At 56.3% G+C, this 22,365-nt stretch overlaps 2 protein-coding genes across 9 annotated transcripts in view; one reads left to right on the forward strand and one right to left on the reverse strand.

Annotated features, from left to right (window-relative positions):
- Positions 1 to 478: 478 nt before the first annotated feature.
- Positions 479 to 14,359, forward strand: MAFF (MAF bZIP transcription factor F). Of its 4 annotated transcripts, none has more exons than XM_021668758.2 (3): positions 479 to 697; positions 11,687 to 11,753; positions 12,282 to 14,359. In XM_021668758.2, the coding sequence occupies exons 2-3, from the start codon at positions 11,718 to 11,720 to the stop codon at positions 12,738 to 12,740; spliced, it is 495 nt and encodes a 164-aa protein (XP_021524433.1). In that variant the 5' UTR covers positions 479 to 697; positions 11,687 to 11,717; the 3' UTR covers positions 12,741 to 14,359. The 4 variants fall into 4 exon arrangements, with proteins under 4 accessions (XP_021524433.1, XP_012314357.1, XP_012314356.1 ...); XM_012458934.2 differs by lacking the exon at positions 479 to 697 and adding an exon at positions 725 to 775; XM_012458933.2 differs by lacking the exon at positions 479 to 697 and adding an exon at positions 1,160 to 6,661.
- Positions 14,360 to 17,245: 2,886 nt separating this feature from the next.
- TMEM184B (transmembrane protein 184B) overlaps positions 17,246 to 22,365 on the reverse strand; it is a 53,634-nt gene continuing 48,514 nt past the window's right edge. For 2 of the 5 annotated variants that reach the window (XM_012458936.3, XM_012458938.3), the window contains 2 exons: positions 20,566 to 20,586; positions 17,246 to 19,656 (listed from right to left, as the gene is read on the reverse strand). In XM_012458936.3, the coding sequence (XP_012314359.1) occupies positions 19,379 to 19,656; positions 20,566 to 20,586 (299 nt within the window). In that variant the 3' untranslated portion in view covers positions 17,246 to 19,378. The remainder of the gene's footprint in view (positions 19,657 to 20,565; positions 20,587 to 22,365) is intronic. The other 3 variants (XM_012458937.3, XM_012458941.3, XM_012458939.3) reach the window with 3 other exon arrangements.

The following is a 22,365-nucleotide window of genomic DNA, read 5'->3' on the forward strand; positions in this document are numbered from 1 at the left end:
ACTGACCATCAGGTGCGGGCTTTGGGCCGAGTCATTTGCAGTCGTCTCCCATCTGACACCCACTGGAGACGCAGAGCGGGTTGCTGGCTATGAGTCTGGAACTCAGAGAAGCTGTTCGCTCTGGAAATACAAACCTGGGGCTTACAGCCATGTAGATGACATTTAAAGACACGGAACTGGATGAGATAATTAAGGCAGAAGGTGTAGGTCGAAAGAAGAGGGCCAGGACCCCTGACTGTAAAATGAACCAATGACACCTCCACCCACGGGGCTCTCGCGAGGTGTCACGTGAACGTACCCAGCAAACGCTGGAACCAGGCAGAGAATCGCCGCGGCCCTGGGGCTGGGCCTCCGGGGGCGGGGTCAGAAGGGGCGGGGCCGAGGGACTAGGCGGCCGCTCCGGGCCGGAGGGCGGCCAGGGCGGTGACGTCACCGCATGACTGGGTTTTTATGAATGAAAGGAATCTTGTGAGTGAGTAATTCCGGGAAGCTCGCCTTACAACTCCGCGCGGCCTCGGCCCCCTGCGCCGCCCGCCTCACAACAAAACTCTGCGCAGCGCTCCCGGGCGCCCGGTTCAGAGCGACCTGCGGCTCAGAGCAGAGGGGAGACGGACCAGAGCGCGGGCCGGGACAGCGGCCGGGACAGCGGAGAGACGCGCGCGTGCGAGCGCGCCGGGCCAGGCGGGCCCAGAGGCGGGTGAGGAACGCGGGGCCGGGAGGACGGTGCGCGGGACCCCGAAGCGGCACGGTTTCCGCGCCCCGGGACGCGCCTGAGGTGGGCGCCTGGGCCCGATCCGTCGGGGCTCCAAGGGGCTCCGTCACCCATCGGACGGCTGGGGGCGGGGAGAGGGGAGCGGCCGTCCCGGGGACGCCGAGACGCGGCCGAGGCCAGCTCGGCGGAGTGGGGGTGGAGACGGGGCCCCTTCTCGGGGAGCGGGCGGGGAAGCGGCGGCGCCGGGGAGGAAGGGGCAGCGCAGGCTGGCGATCTCCGCGTCCGCCCGGCGGGGGCGGGGGCGCTGTGCTCCTACGTGACTTGGTGGGAACAGGCCCTGGCCCGGCGCCCGCGGGCGGTGCGTGCGCGGTTTGTTTACGTTCGAGGGCGGGCGGGCGTGCGTGTGTTCCCTGGCGGGCGGCCTGGGTGTCCTGTCCGGTGCGTGCGTGCGCGGTGTACCTCGGGGGGCGTGTGTGCGTGTGTTGTGCTGTGTTGCGCGTGTGTGCTTGTGTGTGCGTGTCCGCGCGCGCGCTCCCTGGGGCCTGTACACCAGCAGTGTGTACCTCGGAGAGGGCGTGCCCTGGGCTGTCCACAGGAGTAAACGCGGAACAAGGACCCGAGCGAAGGAAACGGACCCGTGCTTCTTCACGCTGGGTGTGGGAATTCTGGCCCCGGCCGCCAGAGTCCTACTACGCAGGGCTGTCCGGCCCCCCGCGCTCCTCGGAGTTTCCCAGGGCCTCCACCACGTGACCCCAGTGTTTGTCCCCCGCCCAGAGCCGGCGCCTGCAGCCATAGGGTGGGGCAAGGTATCAAAGACCTCACCGAGCTGAGCTAGAAGTGAGGGGTGTGAGCCACTCCCTGCTTGGCACCCTAGTGGATCTGGAAACAAAGTGAGTTGGAGCCCAGGTTCTTGTCCCCAGATTTTGGGGCTCCTTGGGGAGGGAAGACCCAACATACTCTCGTTCCTCCCCCGGGTTGCCCATCTCCTCAGTCCCATGAGAACAGGAAGGGCCAGAAAACCGACTGCAAAGGTCGGGGGCAGGGAGAGGACCCCAGGCTTTCTCGCTAGTCCGGGTTCTGGAGGCTGTACCTTCTAGGTCGCGGAGGATGGGGAAGAGCCCGTTTCGCCCTCCTGGTAGCTTCAGTTCACAAGTGGGACTAGTGAGACTAGACTGACCTACAGCTGGACGTAGGAAGCTAGTTGAGGCTCTGAACCAGAGGTGAGTCCTCACCCTTGGCCAGGCAGGGTCAGCAGGCAGTGGGGACAGGCCTCTGACTGCAGGAACGGTTAATAAGTGAGGGGTGGGGCCTGACCTAGCTGCCACCTACCCAATAACCCTGCAGAAAGCACCTGTTTAGTGTGGCAGCCTGAAGGATGGGCTGGGAGTAGAGATTTCTTGGTCTTAATCCACTTTCCCCCTCCACCCACCAACAGGTCTACAGAATCATGGGAGGGGGCAGTTGAGCTTGCCAGGGTGAGGAACCAATGATCTTTTGACTTTGGATCTTTGAACCCTGGTGAGCTCTGCTACAGCAACCAGGACCCTCAATGTCCCCATCTGCCACTGGAACTAGGTAACAGCCAGGGTGGCAGGATGGTGGGTAGGAGGGGGACGCTCTGGAAGTCTCTGCAGACAGCGTATTTTCCAGGGGAATTGTGGAAGAGAAAGCAGAGCCGACAGTGGACAGCTGAGGGTACCCAGGGGTTTGAGTCAGGGAGGTTGGGCCAGGAGTACAGGAACCAGCCAGGCCCACTCTCAAAGCTGGGCAGGAAACATTCCAAAGTAGGGCCAGGGGTCAGGGGATGAGGGGAAGTGGCCGGCTGACTCAGTCCCAGATGGAAAGTTAGCACTGAGAGATTTAACCTCCCATTCAGTCACCCCTAGGCCCTGCATTGCTGTTGGGCCCCTGTTCTGGACCAGATGCCGGGGATGATTTGAACAGACCAGATCCAGAGACTGCCCTCTGGGAGCGTACAGCTGAGCAGGGTACATAGGCTTGAAAAAAGATCTGCAGAAGTAGATGCAAACACAGCTGAGATGGATGATGTGAGGGAGAAGTGACTGTGGTTTGAAAGTACGTAACAGCGCTCTGACTTAGCCAGGGCAGTCAAGGAAGGCTTCCCTGGGGAGGTGACTAGCGAGCTGAGTCTGATAGAGTGGTGGTTGTCTGTGAAGCCCTTGAAGGCAGGACTGTGATTCATTTTAGGGTGTCCAGGGCCCAGCCTGGAACACAGTAGGTGCTTCTTGGATGTCTGCTGATTGAATGAATGAACCCTGGGTCCCTGTCCTTGAAGAGCTCCACAACACATGGAGAAAAAGGCCTGGGAACCCCAGAGAAACAGGAAGCTGGGGCTGGGGCTGAAGGAATCTTGAAGCAGTCTCCCAAAAGTGAGTAGATCCTTTAGGACTCAGGAGACTTCCTCCCTCACGCACACAAGCACGCACTGCCCAGCTGTCCCTTTGGGAAACATTCAGGGATAGCAGAATTTGCTGTCTGTTCATTCGTTTGCATATGATCCTGGGAGAGAGTGGACAGGAACATGGCTGAGGCCTGTGGGCCCTACTGTGTGGGCTCACGGGAGGCTGGCATTGCAGGGCTTTGAAATGGGCCAAGCATGAGCAGGCATGTGGGTTTGTGTCAGTACTGATTCCTCTGACAGCTCTTGGGGAAGCATCAATAGTAGGGATTGGAGATGGAGGGCAAGACGAGAGGCTGATGAGCAGGCAGCTGTGGGCATGGTCCAGATGAAAGAGGAAGTGGTCTGTGGCTGCGCAGGTGGAGAAGAGGGCTAGTCGGATAGACTGGTAGTTTGTGTCTCATGTCTCCGCCTCCTTCACTGCTTTCCTTTCTCTACCTCCATTCTACTGGTGGTCTTGGAACTCTGGGCCAGTCTCTGAAACTCTAAACTCGGAGATAGTCATTGCTGGAAGGTACTTTAGGCTTGGAGGAGGTTTGGCATGTTGGGAAAACTGAGGCCCAGAGAGAGGGAGTGCGGTACCTGAAGCCACACAGCAAGTATGAGTGAGTGCCAGAACTGGGGCTGGAACCCCAGGCCGTTGCATCCCTGCAGTGCTTGGTTCTCCCAGCCTTGCTCCCCTTCCAGCAGGGAGGAGGTTCCAGCAGAGCTGGCTGCCAAGACCCAGGAAAACACATTTTTTCCCTCTGTCCTCACAGAGAGAGCAAAATGGCTCGGCAGCCAGAGAGGAGCCCATGCCAGTGGGTGGGCCTTCTACAGGGTGTCTCTGGAGTGGACTGGTGGGGCCAGGGAGGGGGACATTGGAGGGTTGTGGCTACTGACTGGACAAGGCAGTTGTCAGCCCCCCAAGAGTCACCTTACTCCTTACGCCCCCAGAAGACGTCAGGAACCTGCAGACCCTGGAGGTCAGCTCTGCTGGCTTCCAAGGGAAGAAGGGAGGAAGCCAGGGAGAGGTGGTGGTGGCCGGCATAGAAGAGAGGGGACCCCTGGGTTCCAGTCCACCACTGCCACCAAACAGCGGTTTGGTTGCCTCAGATGCAGAATAGGGGATCGGATCAGCTGCTATTTCTCAGGCCCAGGGTCAGCCAGGATGGCAAAGGCAAAGGACCCAGGCCCCTTGGCAGCCCCTGGCTTGGGGTTGGCAGCGGAAAGCCTGAGGTTACCGGAAAGTTCTCCCTTCTTGTGACTTTCCCTCTGTGATTGCCTGACTTTGCTGAGCTAGAACATTCCTGGGCAAACGTGGGTGCCTCGGCTGACATCCAGGATGCGGTTGAGGGGGCTGAGGCTGGGACAGGAGAGCGTGGAGGAGTGGGGGAAGAGCAGGTTCAAAACCTCCTTAGCGCCTGAGGGTACTTAGAATCACAGCCAGCTGCCGCTATTGTCAAGAGTAGGGAATGGCTGACGGTTCCATCTCTTGGGCCTGCTCCGGAGGCAGTGTTGAGAAGGATTCTGAGGCTGTGTCCAAGTTCAGGAGAAAACAGTGCTGCACTGAGGAAGACTCAGAGGCTGTGCCCGGCCTCACTGGGAACCAGCGCTTTGGTGGGTAGTGATGTCTCTCCTGCTTGTGGATAGCGGCATGATGGCGAGATGAGGTCATCTTTCTTGCCTAAGCCTCTTATTTTTTTTTGAGATGGAGTCTCACTCTGTCTCCCAGGTTGGAGTGCAGTGGCACTATCTCAACTCACTACAACCTGTGCCTCCTGGGTTCAAGAAATTCTCTTCCTCAGCCTCTCAAGTAGCTGGGATTACAGGCACCTGCCACCACACCCAACTAATTTTTGTATTTTTAGTAGAGATGGGGTTTCACCATGTCGACCAGGCTGGTCTTGAACTCCTGACCTCGTGATCAACCGCCTCCGCCTCCTAAAGTGCTGGGATTACAGCCTTTTTTTTTTTTTTTTTGATACAGAGTCTTACTCTGTCACCCAGGCTGGAGTGCAGTGGCTTGTTCTCGGCTCACTGAAACCTCCGCCTCCCGGGTTCAAGCGATTCTCCTGACTCAGCTTCCCAAGTAGCTGGGACTACAGGTGAGCCCCACCAGGGAGGCGATGGTGTGAAGGGACCAGGTTTCAGTCCTGGGCCTTTGCAGATATTCATTCACACCTGTTGTGTGGCTTAGGGCAAGTGATGCCCCTCTCTGGGTCTCCACCTCCCCTTGGGTAAAGTGAGGAGGCAGGACCTGATGGCCTCTAAGAGCCTTTCCTGCAGTTCCCTGGGTGCCCCTGCTGGCTGGGAGATGCTGAATCAGAGCGAGACCCCAGTGCTGGCTACAGGCCTGACCCCTCCTGGACAGACAGCAGTTCTAACCTCCCAGGTGCTCACCGACCTCTACAGTTTATACCACTTGATTCCAGCAAAACCCTGCGAGGCAGGTATTGTTCTGATCCTACAGATGGGAAAGTGGAGACCCAAAGAGGTGGAGTGGTTCACCCCAGGTCACACATCCTGAGAAAACAGAGATGGGACTTAGACCCAAGCTTGACTCCCAAGCCAGTGCACCTTTACCTGTTTCCCAAACCCTGCCTTTGCGGGGGTCACGTGGCTGGGATTCCCTCTGCTGTCTTCCCATTCTCGTAGCATCTGGACCGTCTCTGCCAACCGGCACAAGGAAGCAGCTTGGGAGGAGGAAGAATTAGAGACATTAGAGACAGGGCCAGGAGTCTCTGAACTATGCTTCAGCCTGGAACTTGGTTTGGACACTGACAAGCTGGTTGACGGCATCAGAGACTCCACCCATCCACCCCTCCCCAGTGCCTGCTCCTGCCAGGCCTTGTGCTGGGTGGCCTCAAGCACCCAGAGCTGACTCAGCCCCTCCCTGTCTGGTGGAGAGACAGCAAGGACATACAGCCCATTACACACAGGGGTGGGGGGTGCCTAACAGGTCCTAGGGGGCAGGGAGGGCTTCCTGGAGGAGGAGAGGTCTACACCCAGGGCAGAAGGATGAGTAGGAGTCTGCCAGACAAAGTAGAGGGGAGCGAGGGGAGAGAAATGTCACGGGGTGGAAGGTGGCTCAGAAGCAAGAAAGCGCGGGTGGGAGGAAGTGAAAGAAATTCTGCATGGCTGGAGCGCATAGGGGAGGTGGCAGTGGTGGGAAATGAGCCTGGGGCTGGACACACAGGGCCTGGAGTGCCATGAGGGTGGGTCTGGACTCTGACCTCAGGATAGTAGGAAACCATGGAAGGTGTTGTTTGTTTGTTTGTTTTTGAGACAGAGTCTCGCTCTGTTGCCCAGGCTGCAGTGCAGTGGCGTGATCTTGGCTCACTGCAACCTCCGCCTCCAGCGTTCAAGTGATTCTCCTGCCTCAGCCTCCTAGCACCTATAGCTGGGACTACAGGTGTGTGCTACCACACCCGGCTAATTTTTTTTGTATTTTTAGTAGAGACAGGGTTTCACCGTGTTAGCCAGGATGGTCTCAATCTCCTGACCTTGTGATCTGCCTGCTTCAGTCTCCCGAAGTGCTGGGATTACAGGTATGAACCACTGCGCCTGGCCACCATGGAAGGTTTCAATCTGGTTGGTGGCATGGTCAAATTCACATGGTGCAAAGATTGTCCAGCTGCTGTGTGGGGATGAGCTGAGGCAGCAGGGAGGCATGCTGGGGCCTCCCCAGGTGTAGGTAGGGTGGTGAGGGTGACCATTTAAGAGGCCTGCATTGGGTCAGGTGCGATGGCTCACGTCTGTAATCCCAGCACTTTGAGAGGCCGAGGTGGGTGGGTCACCTGAGGTTAGGAGTTCGAGATCAGCCTGACCAATATGGTGAAACCTTGTCTCTAGTAAAAATATAAAAATTAGCCGGACATGGTGGTGGGCGCCTGTAGTCCCAGCTACTCAGGCAGCTAAGGCAGGAGAATCGCTTGAACCCGGGAGGTGGAGGTTGCAGTGAGCCAAGATTGTGCCACTGCACTCCAGCCTGGGTAACAGAGCGAGACTCCATCTCAAAAAAAAAGAAGCCTGCATTGAAGGGTAGGATCAGTGAGTCTGGCGTGTAAACATCTCCAGGTAGTGTCTGAAAGGTCAGGGTAGGTAGCAGATCTCAGGACTTTTCCAGGTAGGGTGGGAATGCACAGAGGCCCCCCAGGAGAGCTAGGTGGGCAGCCAGGGCCTGAGCCCCCTAGGATCTGGAGGGCTGGGCAGGGAAACTGAGGCCAGAGCCCAGGCTAAGCTGGCATGTTCAGCAGTGGGGGTTGCAGCTCACAGGTAACCCCATGAGGTGGGCCTTCTCCCCATCTTCACCGCAGATTCACACAGGGGTCTAGAGCTGCCTGGGCGCTGACTTGGCACTCTGGGTCCACCCAGCTACCCCCAGAGAAGCCTGGGTGACTTCTGAGACTCCCTTGCTTAAGGGCCATGGTGGCTGCTCCTGTCCGGGGATCACTGCAAGCCCTAACTTCCTCCTGTTGTCCCACTCCTTCCTTCCTTTTGAGCTGCTAGACCCCCTGACTGTGTGGGCTGGGAGGGGCTGGGGAGTTTCCTGAGAAGCCCTGGACTGTCCCCACCTCAGCCTGAGTCACACTGAGAGCTCAGCAAGGATTCCTTGAGCATCTGCGAGGTGCCAGGTGCTGTTCTAGGCACTGGGGAGGCCATGGTGGGTGAATGAGGTACAAGCTCTGCCCTTATGGAACTGGAGCTGGCATCTTTTTTTTTTTTTTTGAGACAGAGTCTTGCTCTGTCACCCAGGCTGGTGTGCAGTGGCATGATCTCAGCTCACTGCAGCCTCTTCCTGGGTTCAAACAATTTTGTGTTTCACCTCCTAAATAGCTGGGATTACAGGCGCCTGCCACCACGCCCGGCTAATTTTTGTATCTTTAATAGAGATGGGGTTTCACCATCTTGGCCAGGTTGGTCTTGAACTCCTGAGCTCGTGATCCACCCACCTCGGCCTCTTAAAGTGTTGGGATTACAGGCGTGAGCCACCGCATCTGGCCAGGAGTTGGCATTCTAATCAGGAGGCTGGGAGGGACAGACACTGAACCATGTATGTGACACCCACCATATATGTGAGTGATGATAATTACACATGGGGAAACGAGAGGTGGGGAAGGGACATGGGGCGAGAGAGAGAGAGAGAGAGTGTGTGTGTGTGTGTGTCTGTGTGTGTATCAGAGGTTGTGAATTCTAAATTGAGTGAACATGAGATCCCAGCAGAGGCCAGGAACGGTGGCTCACGCCTATAATCCCAACACTTCCGGAGGCAGAAGCGGGCAGATCGCTTGAGCGCAGGAGTTCAAGACCAGCCTGGGCAACATGATGAAACTCTGTCTGTACAAAAAAATACAAAAATTGGCCAGGCATGGTGGCATGCACCTGTAGTTCCAGCTACTAGGGAGGCTGAGGTACAAGGATCACTTGAGCCTGGGAGGTTGAGGCTGCAATGAGCTGTGATCATGCCACTGTACTCCAGCCTGCAACAGAGTGAGTGAGACACTGTTGCCAAAAAAAAAAAAAAAAAAAAAAATACCAGCAGAGGGACCAGCCAGTACAAAGGCCCTGGAGAGAAGCATGCATCCTGTGCACTGAGGAACGGTGGGTGTGGCTGGGGCAGGGGGAGCACAGGGGAGCCAAGTACGGCTGAGGTCAGAGAGGGGATGCTGGGGGCACTTTTTGCAGCACTTTGTGGGCCATTGTGATGATTCTGGCTTTACTTCAATGAGCTGAGGGAGGGTCCTGAGAGAGCCGTGATGTGAGCTGACTTAGCACAGCTGCCCTGTGTCACCCAGGGGGAAAGTGAGGCACAGAAAGCTTCACTGACCTACCAGAACCCCACAACTAGTGAGTGAGACCACCCCCAAAAGGCCCCAGGTGTTTCCGGCACCAAGGTCTATGTACTTTCCATTTCTCCACATTGTCCCCAAGACACACCCCAGTCCTGCCAGAATGTGTCAGGGGCTGAACCGACCTGTGAGGTCAGCCCTGCAGACAGTTCAAGGAACCAGGACCTAGACCCGGGCTTTTTCCCCCTGCTGTCCACCAAACGGATAACACTCATTCTGATACGGCACATGTTTACAGGATGCTACAGCTCAGGTCGAAACGCGTCTTTGTTTTCTTTTTACTTTTTTTTTTTTTGAGATGGAGTCTTAACCTCTGTCACCCAGGCTCCCAGGCTGGAGTGCAATGGCGCGATCTCGGCTTACTGCAACCTCCACCTGCTGGGTTCAAGCAATTGTCCTGCCTCAGCCTCTTGAGTATCTGGGACTACAGGCGTGCACCACCACGCCTGGCTAATTTTTGTATTTTGGTAGAGACAGGGTTTCGCCATGTTGGCCAGGCTGGTCTTGAACTCCTGGCCTCAGGTGATCCGCCTGCCTCAGCTTCCCAAAGTGCTGGGATTACAGGCGTGAGCCACCACGCCCAGCCTATCTTCCTTAGTTTTCCTTGGCTTCTTATCACTGCCCCCTCACCTTGGAGACTGTCAGAGGAGAAAACTCAGGTTCACAAGGAATGGCGGAGCAGATCTGATCAGCTAGGGACAGAGAGGACTGCTGCTGTAAAGGGACCCTTGGGAGATGGTCCCCTTCTCCAGCCCAGAGCGATGACCACTGACCCCTAGAATGTACCCTCCACGAGTTTTATTCACCTTTGTCTCCCCATTGCCAAGTACATGTTTGGCAAAGAGTAGCTGCTCAATAAATAGCTGTTGAAGAAGCATGTGACTTGTCAGGCCTGTAGAAGGAGGGATTAGAAGGTGAGAGGCCCTCATTGGTCTAGGGCTGGCTGCCCCATCTGCCTAGGGCATGCTGAGTTAGTGCTAGGCAGCCCCCAGGTAGTTGGGGAAGCTTTCCCAAAACACAGGTCTAGATGAAGGAGGCCTGAGGAGGAGGGGACTGGCTGATATTGTATCTTATGGGGTGCCCGATGGACTTTGTGAAAAGGCATTTACTGGTGCACATATGCTGTGTGTACTTTTCTGTATGTAGGTTATACTTTAAGAAAACTTCCGAAAAATTAGGACGGGAGCGTTGGCTCATGCCTATGGTCTCAGCACTTTGGGAGGCTGAGGTGGGCGGATCACAAGGTCAGGAGATCGAGACCATCCTGGCTTACACAGTGAAACCCCATCTCTATTAAAAATGCAAAAAATTAGCTGGACATGATGGCACGCACCTGTAGTCCCAGCTACTCGGGAGGCTGAGGCAGAATTGCTTGAACCAAGGAGGCGGAGGTTGCAGTGAGCCGAAATCATGCCACTGCACTGCAGCCTGGGTGACAGAGCAAGACTTTGTCTCAAAAAAAAAAAAAAAAGAAAAGTTCTGAAAAATTGGCCAGGCACAGTGGCTCACACCTGTAATCCCAGCACCTTGAGAGGCCGAGAGGGATGGATCACCTGAGGTCAGGAGTTTGAGACCAGCCTGGACAACATGGCAAAACCCCACCTCTACTATAAGTACAAAAGATCAGCCAGGTGTGGTAGCATGAGCCTGTAATCCTCGCTACTCGGGAGGCTGAAGCAGGAGAATCTCTTGAACCCAGGAGGTGGAGGTTGCAGTAAGCCGAGATCGAGCCACTGTGCTTCAGCCTGGGCAACAGAGTAAGACTCTGTCTCAAAAAAAAAAAAAAGTTGTGAAAAATCAAATCAAATGCACATGTCCACACTCTATGTGGAAGAATGACCAGAAGAGGAGCATCTGTCCATTTGGTGCACACTCATTGAGCCATCTATTATATACCAGGCACTCGTTTAGGCATATTGATGCCATGGTGAGACAGGCAAGGTCTCTGCCTTCATAGGTTTCTGTTTTGGGGGAGGAGGGGTGGAAAGGAGAAACCAATTATAGATGAGGAAGCAAGCCTGAGAAATGAGAAGAAGTGATTGTTACAAGCGTTCACAGATAGGGTGATGTGATGTGCACAAAGAGGCGTTTAGCCATAATGGTCAAAGAAGACCTCTTAGGCCAGGTGCGGTGGCTCACGCCTATAATCCAAGCACTTTGGGAGGTCGAGGTGGGAGGATCACCTGAGGTCGGGAGTTTGAGACCAGCCTGACCAACATGGAGAAACCCTGTCTCTACTAGAAATACAAAAATTAGCTGGACGTCGTGGCATCCGCCTGTAATCCCAGCTACTCAGGAGGCTGAGGCAGGTGAATCCCTTGAACCCAAGAGGCAGAGGTTGCGGTGAGCTGAGATTGAGCCATTGCACTCCAGCCTGGGCAACAGAGTGAGACTCTGTCTCAAAAAACAAAAAAAAAAAAAAAAAAAAAGAAGAAGAAGAAGAAGAAGACCTTGAGGAAGTGACATTGGGCAAAGGCCTAAATGATGAGGAGTCACTATGGGGAGATAGAACAGTAAAGAGAACAGCATGTGCATGAGTCCGGAGACTGGAATGAGCCTTAAGGAGGCCACTGTGGCTGGACCAATGTGGAGAGAGGAAGGTGGTAGGTATGAATCAGTTCTAAGAGAGCAGGGGCCTTGAATGCCAATGTAGTGAGTTTGGATTTTATTCTAAATGGGAAAACAAAAAGAAAACAAAGCGACTTTGGCCTCCTTTCTATCTAGGTCTGCAGCCCAGAGGGCACCTCCTGCAAACATGTCTGTGGATCCCTTATCCAGCAAAGCTCTGAAGGTGAGGAGGCTGCCTCTGTCAACCCAGGGAAGCCCTCCCTCCCTGCCCCTGCAGAGCTCCTCATCCCAGCTTCCCCTTCTTTCCTGGAACCCCCTGGGTGGCTCAGCAGGCATCAAGCCTTCATGATGCCAAAGGGGGGGCCACAGCCACGGATTGGGACGAGGAGGCCTGGGCTCTGGTCACAGGCTGTGTGTCCCTGGGGTAGGTCACTTCCCTCTCCAGGCCTCCCTCTTCATCTTGTCAATGTCCTCCGGGGATTCAAAGGTGGTTTCCGGGCTGGGTTTCTCTGGCTGAGTCCAGGGCTTGGCGCTAGGTTAGAATCCAGGCTGAGCCCCGAGATGGCCTCCTTTTGTGTTTTCCTATCCTAGTTTGGCCCGGTTTTCCTTTCCCTGATTCCTGCTACCCTTTGGGGTTTGGGATCAAGTCCAGCCACTACCTCAGCGGCTAAGGCGGGGAAGGAGGAACACTGGGGGTGGAGCGGCGGGGGGGCCGTCCCCAGCCTGGGCCTCAGTTTCCCTATACCTGCAGATCAAGCGCGAGCTTAGCGAGAACACGCCGCACCTGTCAGACGAGGCGCTGATGGGGCTGTCGGTGCGCGAGCTGAACCGGCACCTGCGAGGGCTCTCGGCCGAGGAGGTGACACGGCTCAAGCAGCGGCGCCGCACACTCAAAAACCGCGGCTATGCCGCCAGCTGCCGCGTGAAGCGCGTGTGCCAGAAGGAGGAGCTGCAGAAGCAGAAGTCAGAGCTGGAGCGCGAGGTGGACAAGCTGGCACGAGAGAACGCCGCCATGCGCCTGGAGCTCGACGCGCTGCGCGGCAAGTGCGAAGCGCTGCAGGGCTTCGCGCGCTCTGTGGCCGCCGCCCGCGGGACCGCCACGCTGGTGGCGCCGGCCAGCGTCATCACTATCGTTAAGTCCAACCCGGGATCGGGATCTGGCCCCGCCCCCGGTCCGGACCCCATTCCCGGCCCGGCCTCCTGCTCCTAGTGCCCGCCCCCTCCATCCCCAGCCACGCCCCTCCCGCCCCAGCTCCCTCCCCAAAGTGCCTGAGCGCCGGCTCTGTGCCCAGGTCCCATTTCTCCGTAGCACCGGCCCCTTGGTGCACACACATTCCCTCCCTGGGCCCTGTCTTCCTCTTGCAGCCCTCAAAACTGGGACCGAATGGCCCTGGGAAGGGGAACTTTGGCAGGTTGAGGATAGGGCAGAGCTCGGGATCTGGGATCGCCCTTGGCTGAAAGTTTAGCCTTTTTAGATTGAGAGATACGGAGCCGGCTCAGAGAACAGCTGTTGGGGGAGAAAAGTGCACCCCTTATCTTGGAAACTGCTCTGATTGTGCCAACATGCCCTCCAAACCCTCCCAGGATTCCGAGCTAGATTTGGCTGTCTGTGACTTGCGGGGCCGTCCTGGTGAGAAATTGCACTGAAGAGATGCCCCCACCTCTGCTTTGGGCCTGGCCTTCCAAAACTAGAAGAGTGGGTAGGAAGGCCAACGAAACCCAGTTCGCAGATGGCCCGAGGTCATATATCACTTAGTGATTGTGCCGGGACCAAAACCTGGGTTTCCTTACTGCTGCCCTAAGATTCCAGCCATGGTTTTCAGGGGGACAGAGGACAGGGACTCAGAAAGGTGACGGAAGGGCCTCCCTGGCCTGGGAGACCTCTCTCTGCAAGAGAGGGGGAGAGAAGCAGAGGGAGAGAGAAGGTGACAGGGATGGAAGAGTGGGAAGGAGCTGACCTGGCTCAGTCCTAGGCTGTCCCTGAAGCCAGGATGTCCTGGGGCTGGCCAGAGTAAAGGAGCCATGGACTGCTGTGGCAAGTGGGGAGGCAGGAGACAGACCCTGCAGTCCGACTACAGCCTGGAGTGGGGTCCTCAGAAGAAGGGTCCCAGCTCGACCCGTCAGTGCCGTGGCGGGGGGGGGGGGCTGACCCCTGCCTTTGATTGTCACTCCTGGGAACCCCAGCCTTAGTCCCTCCCCCTGCACTGTCCGCACTGCCCCTCCTCACTGTTTATTTATTGCACAGATCTAAGTTATTCTCCCCAGCCAGAGCCTGAGCTCCTGCTCCGTGGGAAAAGTGGCATATGAGCTGGACTTTATATTTTATATCTGCAATAAATCACATTTTATCTTATATTTAGGGAAAGCTGGATAGCAGCAAAAAAAAAAAAAAAAAAAAAATGTTTAAGCCGGGCTCGGTGGCTCATGCCTGTAATCCCAGCACCTTGGGAGGCCAAGGAGGGTGGATCACTTGAGTTCAGGAGTTTGAGACCAGCCTGGACAACATGGTGAAACCCCGCCTCTACAAAAAATACAAAAAATTTGCCAGGCATGGTGGCTCACACCTGTAGTCCCAGCTACTTGGGAGGCTGAGGCAGAAGGATCGCTTAAGCCCGGAAGGCAGAGGTAGTAGTGAGCTAAGATCGCACCACTGCACTCCAGCCTGGGCAACACAACAAAACTCTGCCTCAAAAAAAAAAAAAAAAAGTTAAAAAAAATTGCCCGGCTCCTAGAATTTATTTATTTCCTGACTTACAGCAAGCGAGTTATCGCCTTCTGTATTTTGTAGACTTTCTAAATAAAGTCGAATTCCTTTTCCACAGAGAATAAGTGTGTGTCCTGGGTTATGTTTTGTTGGGGAGGGGTGTCGAAGATGGGGTTCTGCTTTCGACCCCTTGGGGCCTCTGGTGGTGGGGAGGCCAGTGCCCATCTCCAGCTGTTGCACAGGGCATAAGGTGGGGTGGAGGCGGCAACAGAGACCAGTGGTGCCGAAACTTCGATGCTTCCTTTTGGTTGCTTAGAGCCCAGGAGCTCCTAGGGATGACAAAGCCATGAGCATGATGAAATTTAGGGCTAGATTCTGGCTGAGCACGGTGGCTCACACCTGTAGTTCCAGCACTTTGGGAGACTGAAGCAAGAGGATCATTTGAGACCAGGAGTCCAGGACCAACCTGGGCAACATAGTAAGACCCCATCTCTCCAAAAACATAATTAGCCACGTGTGGTAGTACACGTGTCTGTTGTTCCAGCTACTGGAGAAGCTGAGATGGAAGGATCACTTGAGACCAGGAGTTTCAGACCAGCCTGGGCAGCATAGCAAGACCCCCATCTCTACAAAAAATTAAAAAATAAGAAAACAGGCCAGGCGAAGTGGCTCACACCTGTAAACCCAGCACTTTGGGAGGCCGAGGCAGGTGGATCATTTGAGGTCAGGAGTTCGAGAGCAGCCTGATCAACATAGTGAAACCCCGTCTCTACTAAAAATACAAAAAAAATTAGCTGGATATGGTGGCACATGTCTGTAGTCCCAGCTACTCAGGAGGCTGAGGCAGGAGGATTGCTTGAAACTGGGAGGCAGAGCAACCTCTACTCGGGAGGCAGCGAGCCAAGATCATGCCACTGAACTCCAGTCTGGGTGACAGAGCGAGACTCCATCTCTAAAACAAAATAAGAAAACAATTAGCCAGGCATGTTGGTGTAATTGAGTCCAGGAGTCCAAGGCTTCAATGAGCTATGACTGCACAAGACAGGACTCTTTTGAGTCCCTGTCTCAAAAGAAAGAAGTTTGCTGGGCGCAGTGGCTCACACCTGTAATCCCAGCACTTTAGGAGGCCGAGGTGGGTGGATCACTTGAGGTCAGGAGTTTGAGACCAGCCTAGCTAACATAGTGAAACCCCATCTCTATTAAAAATACAAAAATCAGCCGGATCTGGTAGCACGTGCCTGTAGTCCCAGTTACTTGGGAGGCTGAGGCAGGAGAATTGCTTGAACCCAGGAGGCGGAGGTTGCAGTGAGCTGAGATCGCACCAATGCACTCCAGCCTGGGTGACAAAGGGAGACTTTGAAAAAAAAAAAAGGAAAGAAATTTAGGGTTAAATTCCCTGGACATCCCTTTAGTGAGCAGACAGCCGCACCCAGAGCGGAAAAAAAAAAAAAAAACAGATTTCAGAGTAATCTTTCCAGCACTTTCACATTGAGGTCTGATTTTCTACAGCAAGTAGAAACTACCTTCCCCATGTTTTAGAAGACCCAGGGAGGCAAGGAGAGTCGCTTTCCCAGCCCCTATCTGCAGGCCTAAACCATAACCCTGTGTCTTGTCCTAGCCCTCAAACTCACTAATTTCAACCCAATCTGCCAGCCCTTCTGGGGCACCCTGAAGGAGGAGTGGAGTGTACCGTGGTCTGTGGGTCACGGCAACTGGGGTTTGAATCCAGGTGTCTTTTCTTTCTTCTTTCTTAATCCAAGTGTCTTGTCTTTCTCTCTTCTTTTTTTCTTTCCGACGGACTCTTACTCCATCACCAGGCTGGAGTGCAATGGTGTAATCTCAGCTCACTGCAACTTCTGCCTCCCAGATTCAAGTGATTCCCCCTGCCTCTGCCTCCCAAGTAGCTGGGACTACAGGCTCGTGCCACCACGCCCAGCTAATTTTTTTGTATTTTAGTAGAGAGGCGGTTTCACCATGTTGGCCAGGATGGTCTCCATCTCCTGACTTCATGATCTGCCCACCTCAGCCTCCCAAAGTGCTGGGATTGCAGGTGTGAGCCACTGCACCCAGCCTAGTGTCTTTACTTAGCTGTGGGATCTTTGGTACTTACTTGGTTTCTTACAGCCTCAGTTTACCCATCTGTAAAACAAAGGTGCTATGGGGCATAGGCATGAAAAACCCTGGGGGCCTGTGGGGCTGCGAGTTTTAATACTCAGAACACACATTTACAGTGGCACAGACCTAGGCGAGGCCAACTGTGTGGCTGGGTATGGGGCCGGTGGGGTCAGGGACCAGTTGGGTGAAAGTGCAGGATTTGAGTCCGGGAAAGGGCCAAATCGTGTATGTCAGCCTTATCCACGGGGCTTTCTTCCTTTCTCAGGTTGGGGCTCGGTGCTTTCCCTGCCAAGCCTGTGACCCTGAAATGCTGAGCTCAGGCCTTTGGGAAGGGCAGCAGGAAGCTGCGGGAGGACTCAGGCTATTTACCTCCCTCTGGAGGCTGGTGGGAATTCCCCCACCCACGCTATATTCCTGAGTGCTCCCGTCAGAAGCAGGCTAGGCCCTGAGAAGGCATGCAGTACCTACCGGAGAGACCAGGCATTGTGCCCACGGCCAGCGGCCCCCTGCCTCAGGCTCCCAGGCCAGAGGACAGTCCCAGGGAGGCAGGAAGATCGTCTGGAAGGGGAATCCCAGGAAATTCTGGGAGATGCCTGCAGGAGCAGGGCTGCCAGCCTGTGGGCCCCATCGACTTGATTGATCAAACAGGAAAGGAGCATCGTCTGCCTGTGCGAAGCCATCCTGGGTTGGCAGCTGGCTGGGGGTTGGGGAGACCCTTTGTCCAAGGAGGGCCTGGGCCTTGACCTTGGTCCCTGTCAATCCAAAGCCCCACCACTTAGAGGTTACACACAGGAAGGAGAGGGTTTCCTAAGCCGCCCCTACCCAAACCCATTCCACCCACCCCAAACCCTAGACAGGGGGCAGGGAGGAGGAAGGAAAAACCTCACCCACAGGCAGAGATTTCAATACAATATATATTATCTCATATATATATTTCTTCCTCGCTTTATTTGCTCACTTCTGTCACGCATTTAAAATGTCACAGAGACCAAAATAGAGTGGCTTTCTGGTGGATCTCATGGCAGTCATACAACGAGATACAAAACTAGGGGACTCTGTCTTCTCATACATCATACAATTAATTTTTCAAGTATTTTTTATGTACAAAGAGCTACTCTATCTGGAAAGAAAATTAAAAAAAAAAAAAAGACAAGGTAGGTTATGCATCCTAGGAAGGAGGGAATGGAGTGGTCGGGCACATGTTCCCATCCCCATGTCCCCAGGGACCGCTGATTCCCTGCCACCGAACTCTCCTCATCCCCACCCTCCACGAGGACAGCAACGCTGGGGCAGGCAAAGACCAAGAGAGTGGGAGTCAGCAGCACTTTGGCCTGGAGGGAGAAGGGAAGCCGCGTAGGAGAGACAGCTTGGTGAGAGCAGACGGTGGGGCAGGGCCAGGGCTGTTCCTCAGTCTGTGTCTGTACCCATCCTCCCGGGCAGCTTGGGGCCAACTGGTCAGGGCCCCCCAGATGGAGGGGGAGAGTTGGCGGCCGGCATCCACATGCAAGCCTCTGCCACGAGGGAAGGAAGGAGGCCAGGAAGACGGCTGGGCCCTGACTCTCCTCACAGATGGCAGGAAGGGAGCCTGTTCATTCCAGGAAGGACCAGAAGAATCCCCAGTGAACACAGGCAGGGTCCTTCTCCCTCACCCTACCGGCTTCTTGAGGCCACTGTGGCCAAAACCCAGAGATAATCTGGGCTTTAAATGCCAGGACAGGAGGCTCTTCCTAAGTCAGGAGCTGGTATAAGCCCAGCTTGCTGGGGGCTCCGGCTCCGGAGAACCCAGGTCTAGAAGTGTGGAGGGGAGAGGAGGGGCTTGGTGGTCCTGACCACTCTTGAGGCCTGTCCGAGGGTTCTGCCCAGCACTGCAGGATCCAGTGAGCACTAACAGCTGAACTAGGAGCCCCAGGGAGCGTGTGGGACAGACAGGGAGCCAGGGAGGGGCGCTTTCATATGTGACTAAGGCACAGAAGAGATGGGCAAGGGGCCGGATGGGGCAGAACACCAGGCCCTGTGTGGATGGGGGCCCCGGAGGGAAGTCTGGGATCATTCCCCCCACCTCCCAGCTCCCCACCGCGCAGCCACCCCTTCCAGCCTCTCTGCCGCACTGCCTTCCTCCGGAAGCTGGTCTGAAATGAGGAGACTCAGATCTTTCCCCTGAAACGAGAGGGAGAAGCCCCAGGGAGAGACCAGAACCCAGTATCAGCCTGGGAGGGAGGGCTGGGAGCCCCTGACCTCTGGAGCAGCCAGGAAGCAAGGGCTCTGCCCAAAACTCTCAAGGACCTAAGTGAGCCGGTGGGTACAGGCTGTGGGCTGTCCTTGGTAGGCCAGGGGGAAGGGGCCTGAGGCAGACAGAGGTGTGGCCACGACAAGTGGGGACACCCAGGGGCCTCTGCTTCAACAGAAGCGGTGCCCAGAAGCCCCTGAATGCCCTTCCTGGGTGAGGCCTGTTTCTCCTGGTGTCTGGCTCTGATCCTTGCAGCATGCCAGGGAGGCCTGGGTCAGGAGGGGAGGACCACAGAGCACCCACATCTCTGCTCCTGCCCAGGATGAAGTGACTTTAGCACTGGACAAAGGTGGATGGGAAGGGATGCAGGTGGGAAGAGCCCAGGGCAGAGTATTGCACGGTGTGGGGGGGACCAAGGTTTGCCGACCTCAGCCTGAGACTCTTACAGGGAGGAGGGGCTAGAAGGCTGCAGCTGCTGGTCCACACACAAGCATTGGGGCCTGGGTGTGGCTGGTCCCGGCATGCCCCCAGCATAGAATGAGCAGCAGGGACCTGAGCCTTGCTCCCAGTGTCCTCTGCCCTCGCCCGGGCAGTGCAGGGTGGGCCGTGTATAAATATTCCTGAAGGCCCGTGGGTGAGCCTGGCTGTCCCCCATTCCTCTGGAAGCGACGTGTTTCTGGTCCAATAAATAAAGGGCGGCATGAGCGCTGTGCCAACTGCCTTCTGGCCTGGTGGTGAGGCTGGAGGAGAGCACGGCCTGACCGTGGCTACGGCCCGGCACTTCCGCCACCGCAGCCCTCACCTAGAACTCATCATCAGAGCTGAGCAGCAGAGTCTTCTCGTTGTCTCGGGCGCCACTGAGGCTGTGGGATCGGGAGAGGCCGTGGGCACCACCACGCCAGGTGGGCCCGGGCTCCAGGGTGGACTGCTGCGTGTACTGCTGGTAGGCAGGGGAGAAGTTGTGGATGGCGTCCTGCACAATGTCGTGTGGGTTCATGGTCTCCTTGAGGCTGCTGGAGATGCTCTTCATGGGGGCACAGCGGCCTGCCAGGCAGGAGGCGGGAGGGGCGGGTGAGGAGGCTGGGGCGGTGAGAGGGAGGTGGCTCAGCCCCTGCCCGGGATCCTGGGATAGAACCCCCTAACCCAAAGCTGTGGCCTTCAACCACCCCTTCTGGGACGGAGAATGGGGTCCAGGATATGAGAAGGGGCAGGGAAAAAATAGACTCCTTTGGCTGGGGAGCCCCCAGGGGGGCTCAGGTGTGAAGAGGAGCAGACGTAAACCCCCACTGGGAGCTGGGCCAGCTAGGCTAGGGGCAGGGACCCGGGCAGGAGACTGACAAGCTGCGGGCAGTGAGCCTGAAATGCCCCAGAGAGGCCAGGGCAGGCTCAGCACTGACAAGTCAGGGCGTGTGGGGCCAGAAGGCCTAGGGCCTGGAAGCCAGGGGTGCCCAGTTCCACAGGTGCCAGGCATGTCCTCCTCCACCTGGGCAGTGCTGTGCTCCCTCCACTCTGGGGAGTGGGTCAGGGACTGGCCCCATCAGGACCAGGTTGGCCTGCACCCCCAGGGGAGCAGATGCGACTCACTGGCTCCCTCTAAGAGGGTTTCCTCCTCATCTTCTCTCATGCATCATCCCTGTCCCACGTGCTCTGATGGGAAAAGTGGCCCAGGCTGCAAAACCTAGATGTAAGGGATGAGCCCAACTCTGGAACCCAGGATTCCTGACTCAGCTTGTGAGCCCTTGGAAACATTGTGAATGCCCCTATATCCCATGAACCAGCACAGTGCCCCCAGAATAGGCGGGGCATGTTCCAGCAAGAGATACCAGGACGGAAGCAGGCAAGCTCTACAGAGGGTGGCCCTGGGCACTCCCACCCAGGGGTGCTGGTGGAGAGGAGGACACAGAGAAAGAGCTACAGAGAGAGGCATGCCAGTGACAGTGACCAGAACTGACATGCAGGACAGACATGCAGACCAAGAGCGGGACCTACCGTAAGGGCCGTATGTTGGCACTGCCCGTGGCCAAACCCCGGGCAAAAGCAGGGCAAGGGGGACAGGGAGAGAAGCCAAAGAAATAGAGAAGACAAGAGACAGCTGAGTGAACATGTGCCCACCACCAAGGCCCACCAGTACGACACACCACACACCCTGTCCCCGCCCTCCAGACTCCCCAGGACACCCAGGAAACTCCAGGTGCCTCCCGGGGCCTGGCGGAGGGATATCTACCTAGGGAAGACTCCTCCCTGGTGTTCACGCCAAGAGGAAACATCCACTTGGTGGCTGAGTTCTGCCTCCACGTCTAGGTCAGGACATCACATCCCCACTTCTTCCCAGGCTAGCCTGGGGCCACTTACACCCTACACTTTACAAACCTCGCAACACTTCCCAGACCAGGACATGGAGGCTCGGAGGGAGGGTTACTTGTGCTGACCTAACAGCTGAGCCAGCTCTGCACCCAAGCCTATCCTGAGGGCTGAGGGTCTGGGTTGGGTTAGAGGGTAGCAGGGGGCCCAGGAGCAGCAGGGAGGCAGGAGAGGGAGAACAGCTTCCCTGCCAGGGCGCGGGTGTGGCTGGCAGGCGGTGTGTGGAGGGACAGCTCAGGCGGGGCAGCAGAGACCCTCTGCTGAGCCCCAGTGGTGGAGGAATGGTTCTCTGCCATGGCCCCTTGCTCCTTGGAGTGGCCCCGGGCCCAAGGATGGTGGTCCCACGGGCACAGGGTATGCCAGACCAGGTCCAAGGGTACATTGCCCTCAACGCTGGTGGGTGTTTGCTACATCCTTCCACCTGGGCCACCAGCTGGCAGGCCCTGGCCTTTGTGTACCTCCTCTTTGGCCACAGGGTAGGTCTTCCCCAACCAGGGAAGGCAGAGGAAGCGGGGCGGAAAGTGGAACATGGAGCCCTGCTTCAGGCAGACATTTCTACCATCCACACCATCCACCATGGGGCCTGTGTGGGGCCTGCGGGTAGGCCCTGGGGAAGTGGGTCTCTTGCCTCCAACCACTTGGGCAGACAGCTGGCAGCAGAAAGGCTTCTGGGTGGATGTGTCAGGAAAGGAAGCTCCCCTCTCCCCAGTCCCTCTGGTCCCCTCGCTGGCTCAGTCAGTCTTAGGCATTCCCAGCCTCCTCTTCCTCATCCTCCAAGGATAAGTCCCTCTGCCCGGCAGCCACAGGCAGCTCTTCTGGCCCACTGCCTCCCGGCAGCAGCACAATCTCATCATCCTGGGAGCGCTTAAAGCACAGAGCTCTCACAGCACACCCAGCCTGCCAGCCCAGACCCATTACAGCAGACTCTCCCAGGGTGGGGCTGGGTATCAGCACTTTCAAAAGCTCTCCAGGGCATTTTCCAGCACAACTGGGGCTACTTATCACTGTTCTAGCAAGCAGGGAGATTCGCAGGTGTAAAAGAAAGCTGTTAAAACCTACCAACTGACTCTGTTTCTTAGAAGTAATCTTTTTTTAAAAAAAGTATTCAGAGATGAGGGAATTACAAGACAAAATGGTAAGCACGCACAGTGCTGGGTATCAGAAGCTAGAGGAATCTGTCTATTCATTACTGTCTCTGTATCATCCCTCAGTCTGCACACTTGGACTTGCTGGAGGAGGCAGGTGGCCTGAGCATCCAGGATCGAATTGGTAGTGCTGGTGGCACCTGCTCTTCCCCGACCTCTATGGCCCCATTCATGCCTATAGAGTGGGGATCCCCTGTCCTGACCCAGCCACACCTGCAGGATGCTTGGAGGTGGGAGGACCCTGGGATGCTTTGAGGCTCCCCGCTCCTCCCCGTGGGGGTCT

Source organism: Aotus nancymaae, unplaced genomic scaffold, assembly GCF_030222135.1.
Source record: "Aotus nancymaae isolate 86718 unplaced genomic scaffold, 86718_ANA_hifiasm-v0.15.2.pri h1tg000076l, whole genome shotgun sequence".
Lineage (NCBI taxonomy): Eukaryota > Metazoa > Chordata > Mammalia > Primates > Aotidae > Aotus > Aotus nancymaae.

Bases quoted from the DNA above. Each gene is read 5' to 3' on its own strand.
- MAFF (XM_012458932.2), top strand. From the start codon at position 11,637: ATGGGAAAACAAAAAGAAAACAAAGCGACTTTGGCCTCCTTTCTATCT. The intron at 11,754-12,281 runs GTGAGGAGGCTG...CTATACCTGCAG, and splicing joins TATCCAGCAAAGCTCTGAAG to ATCAAGCGCGAGCTTAGCGA.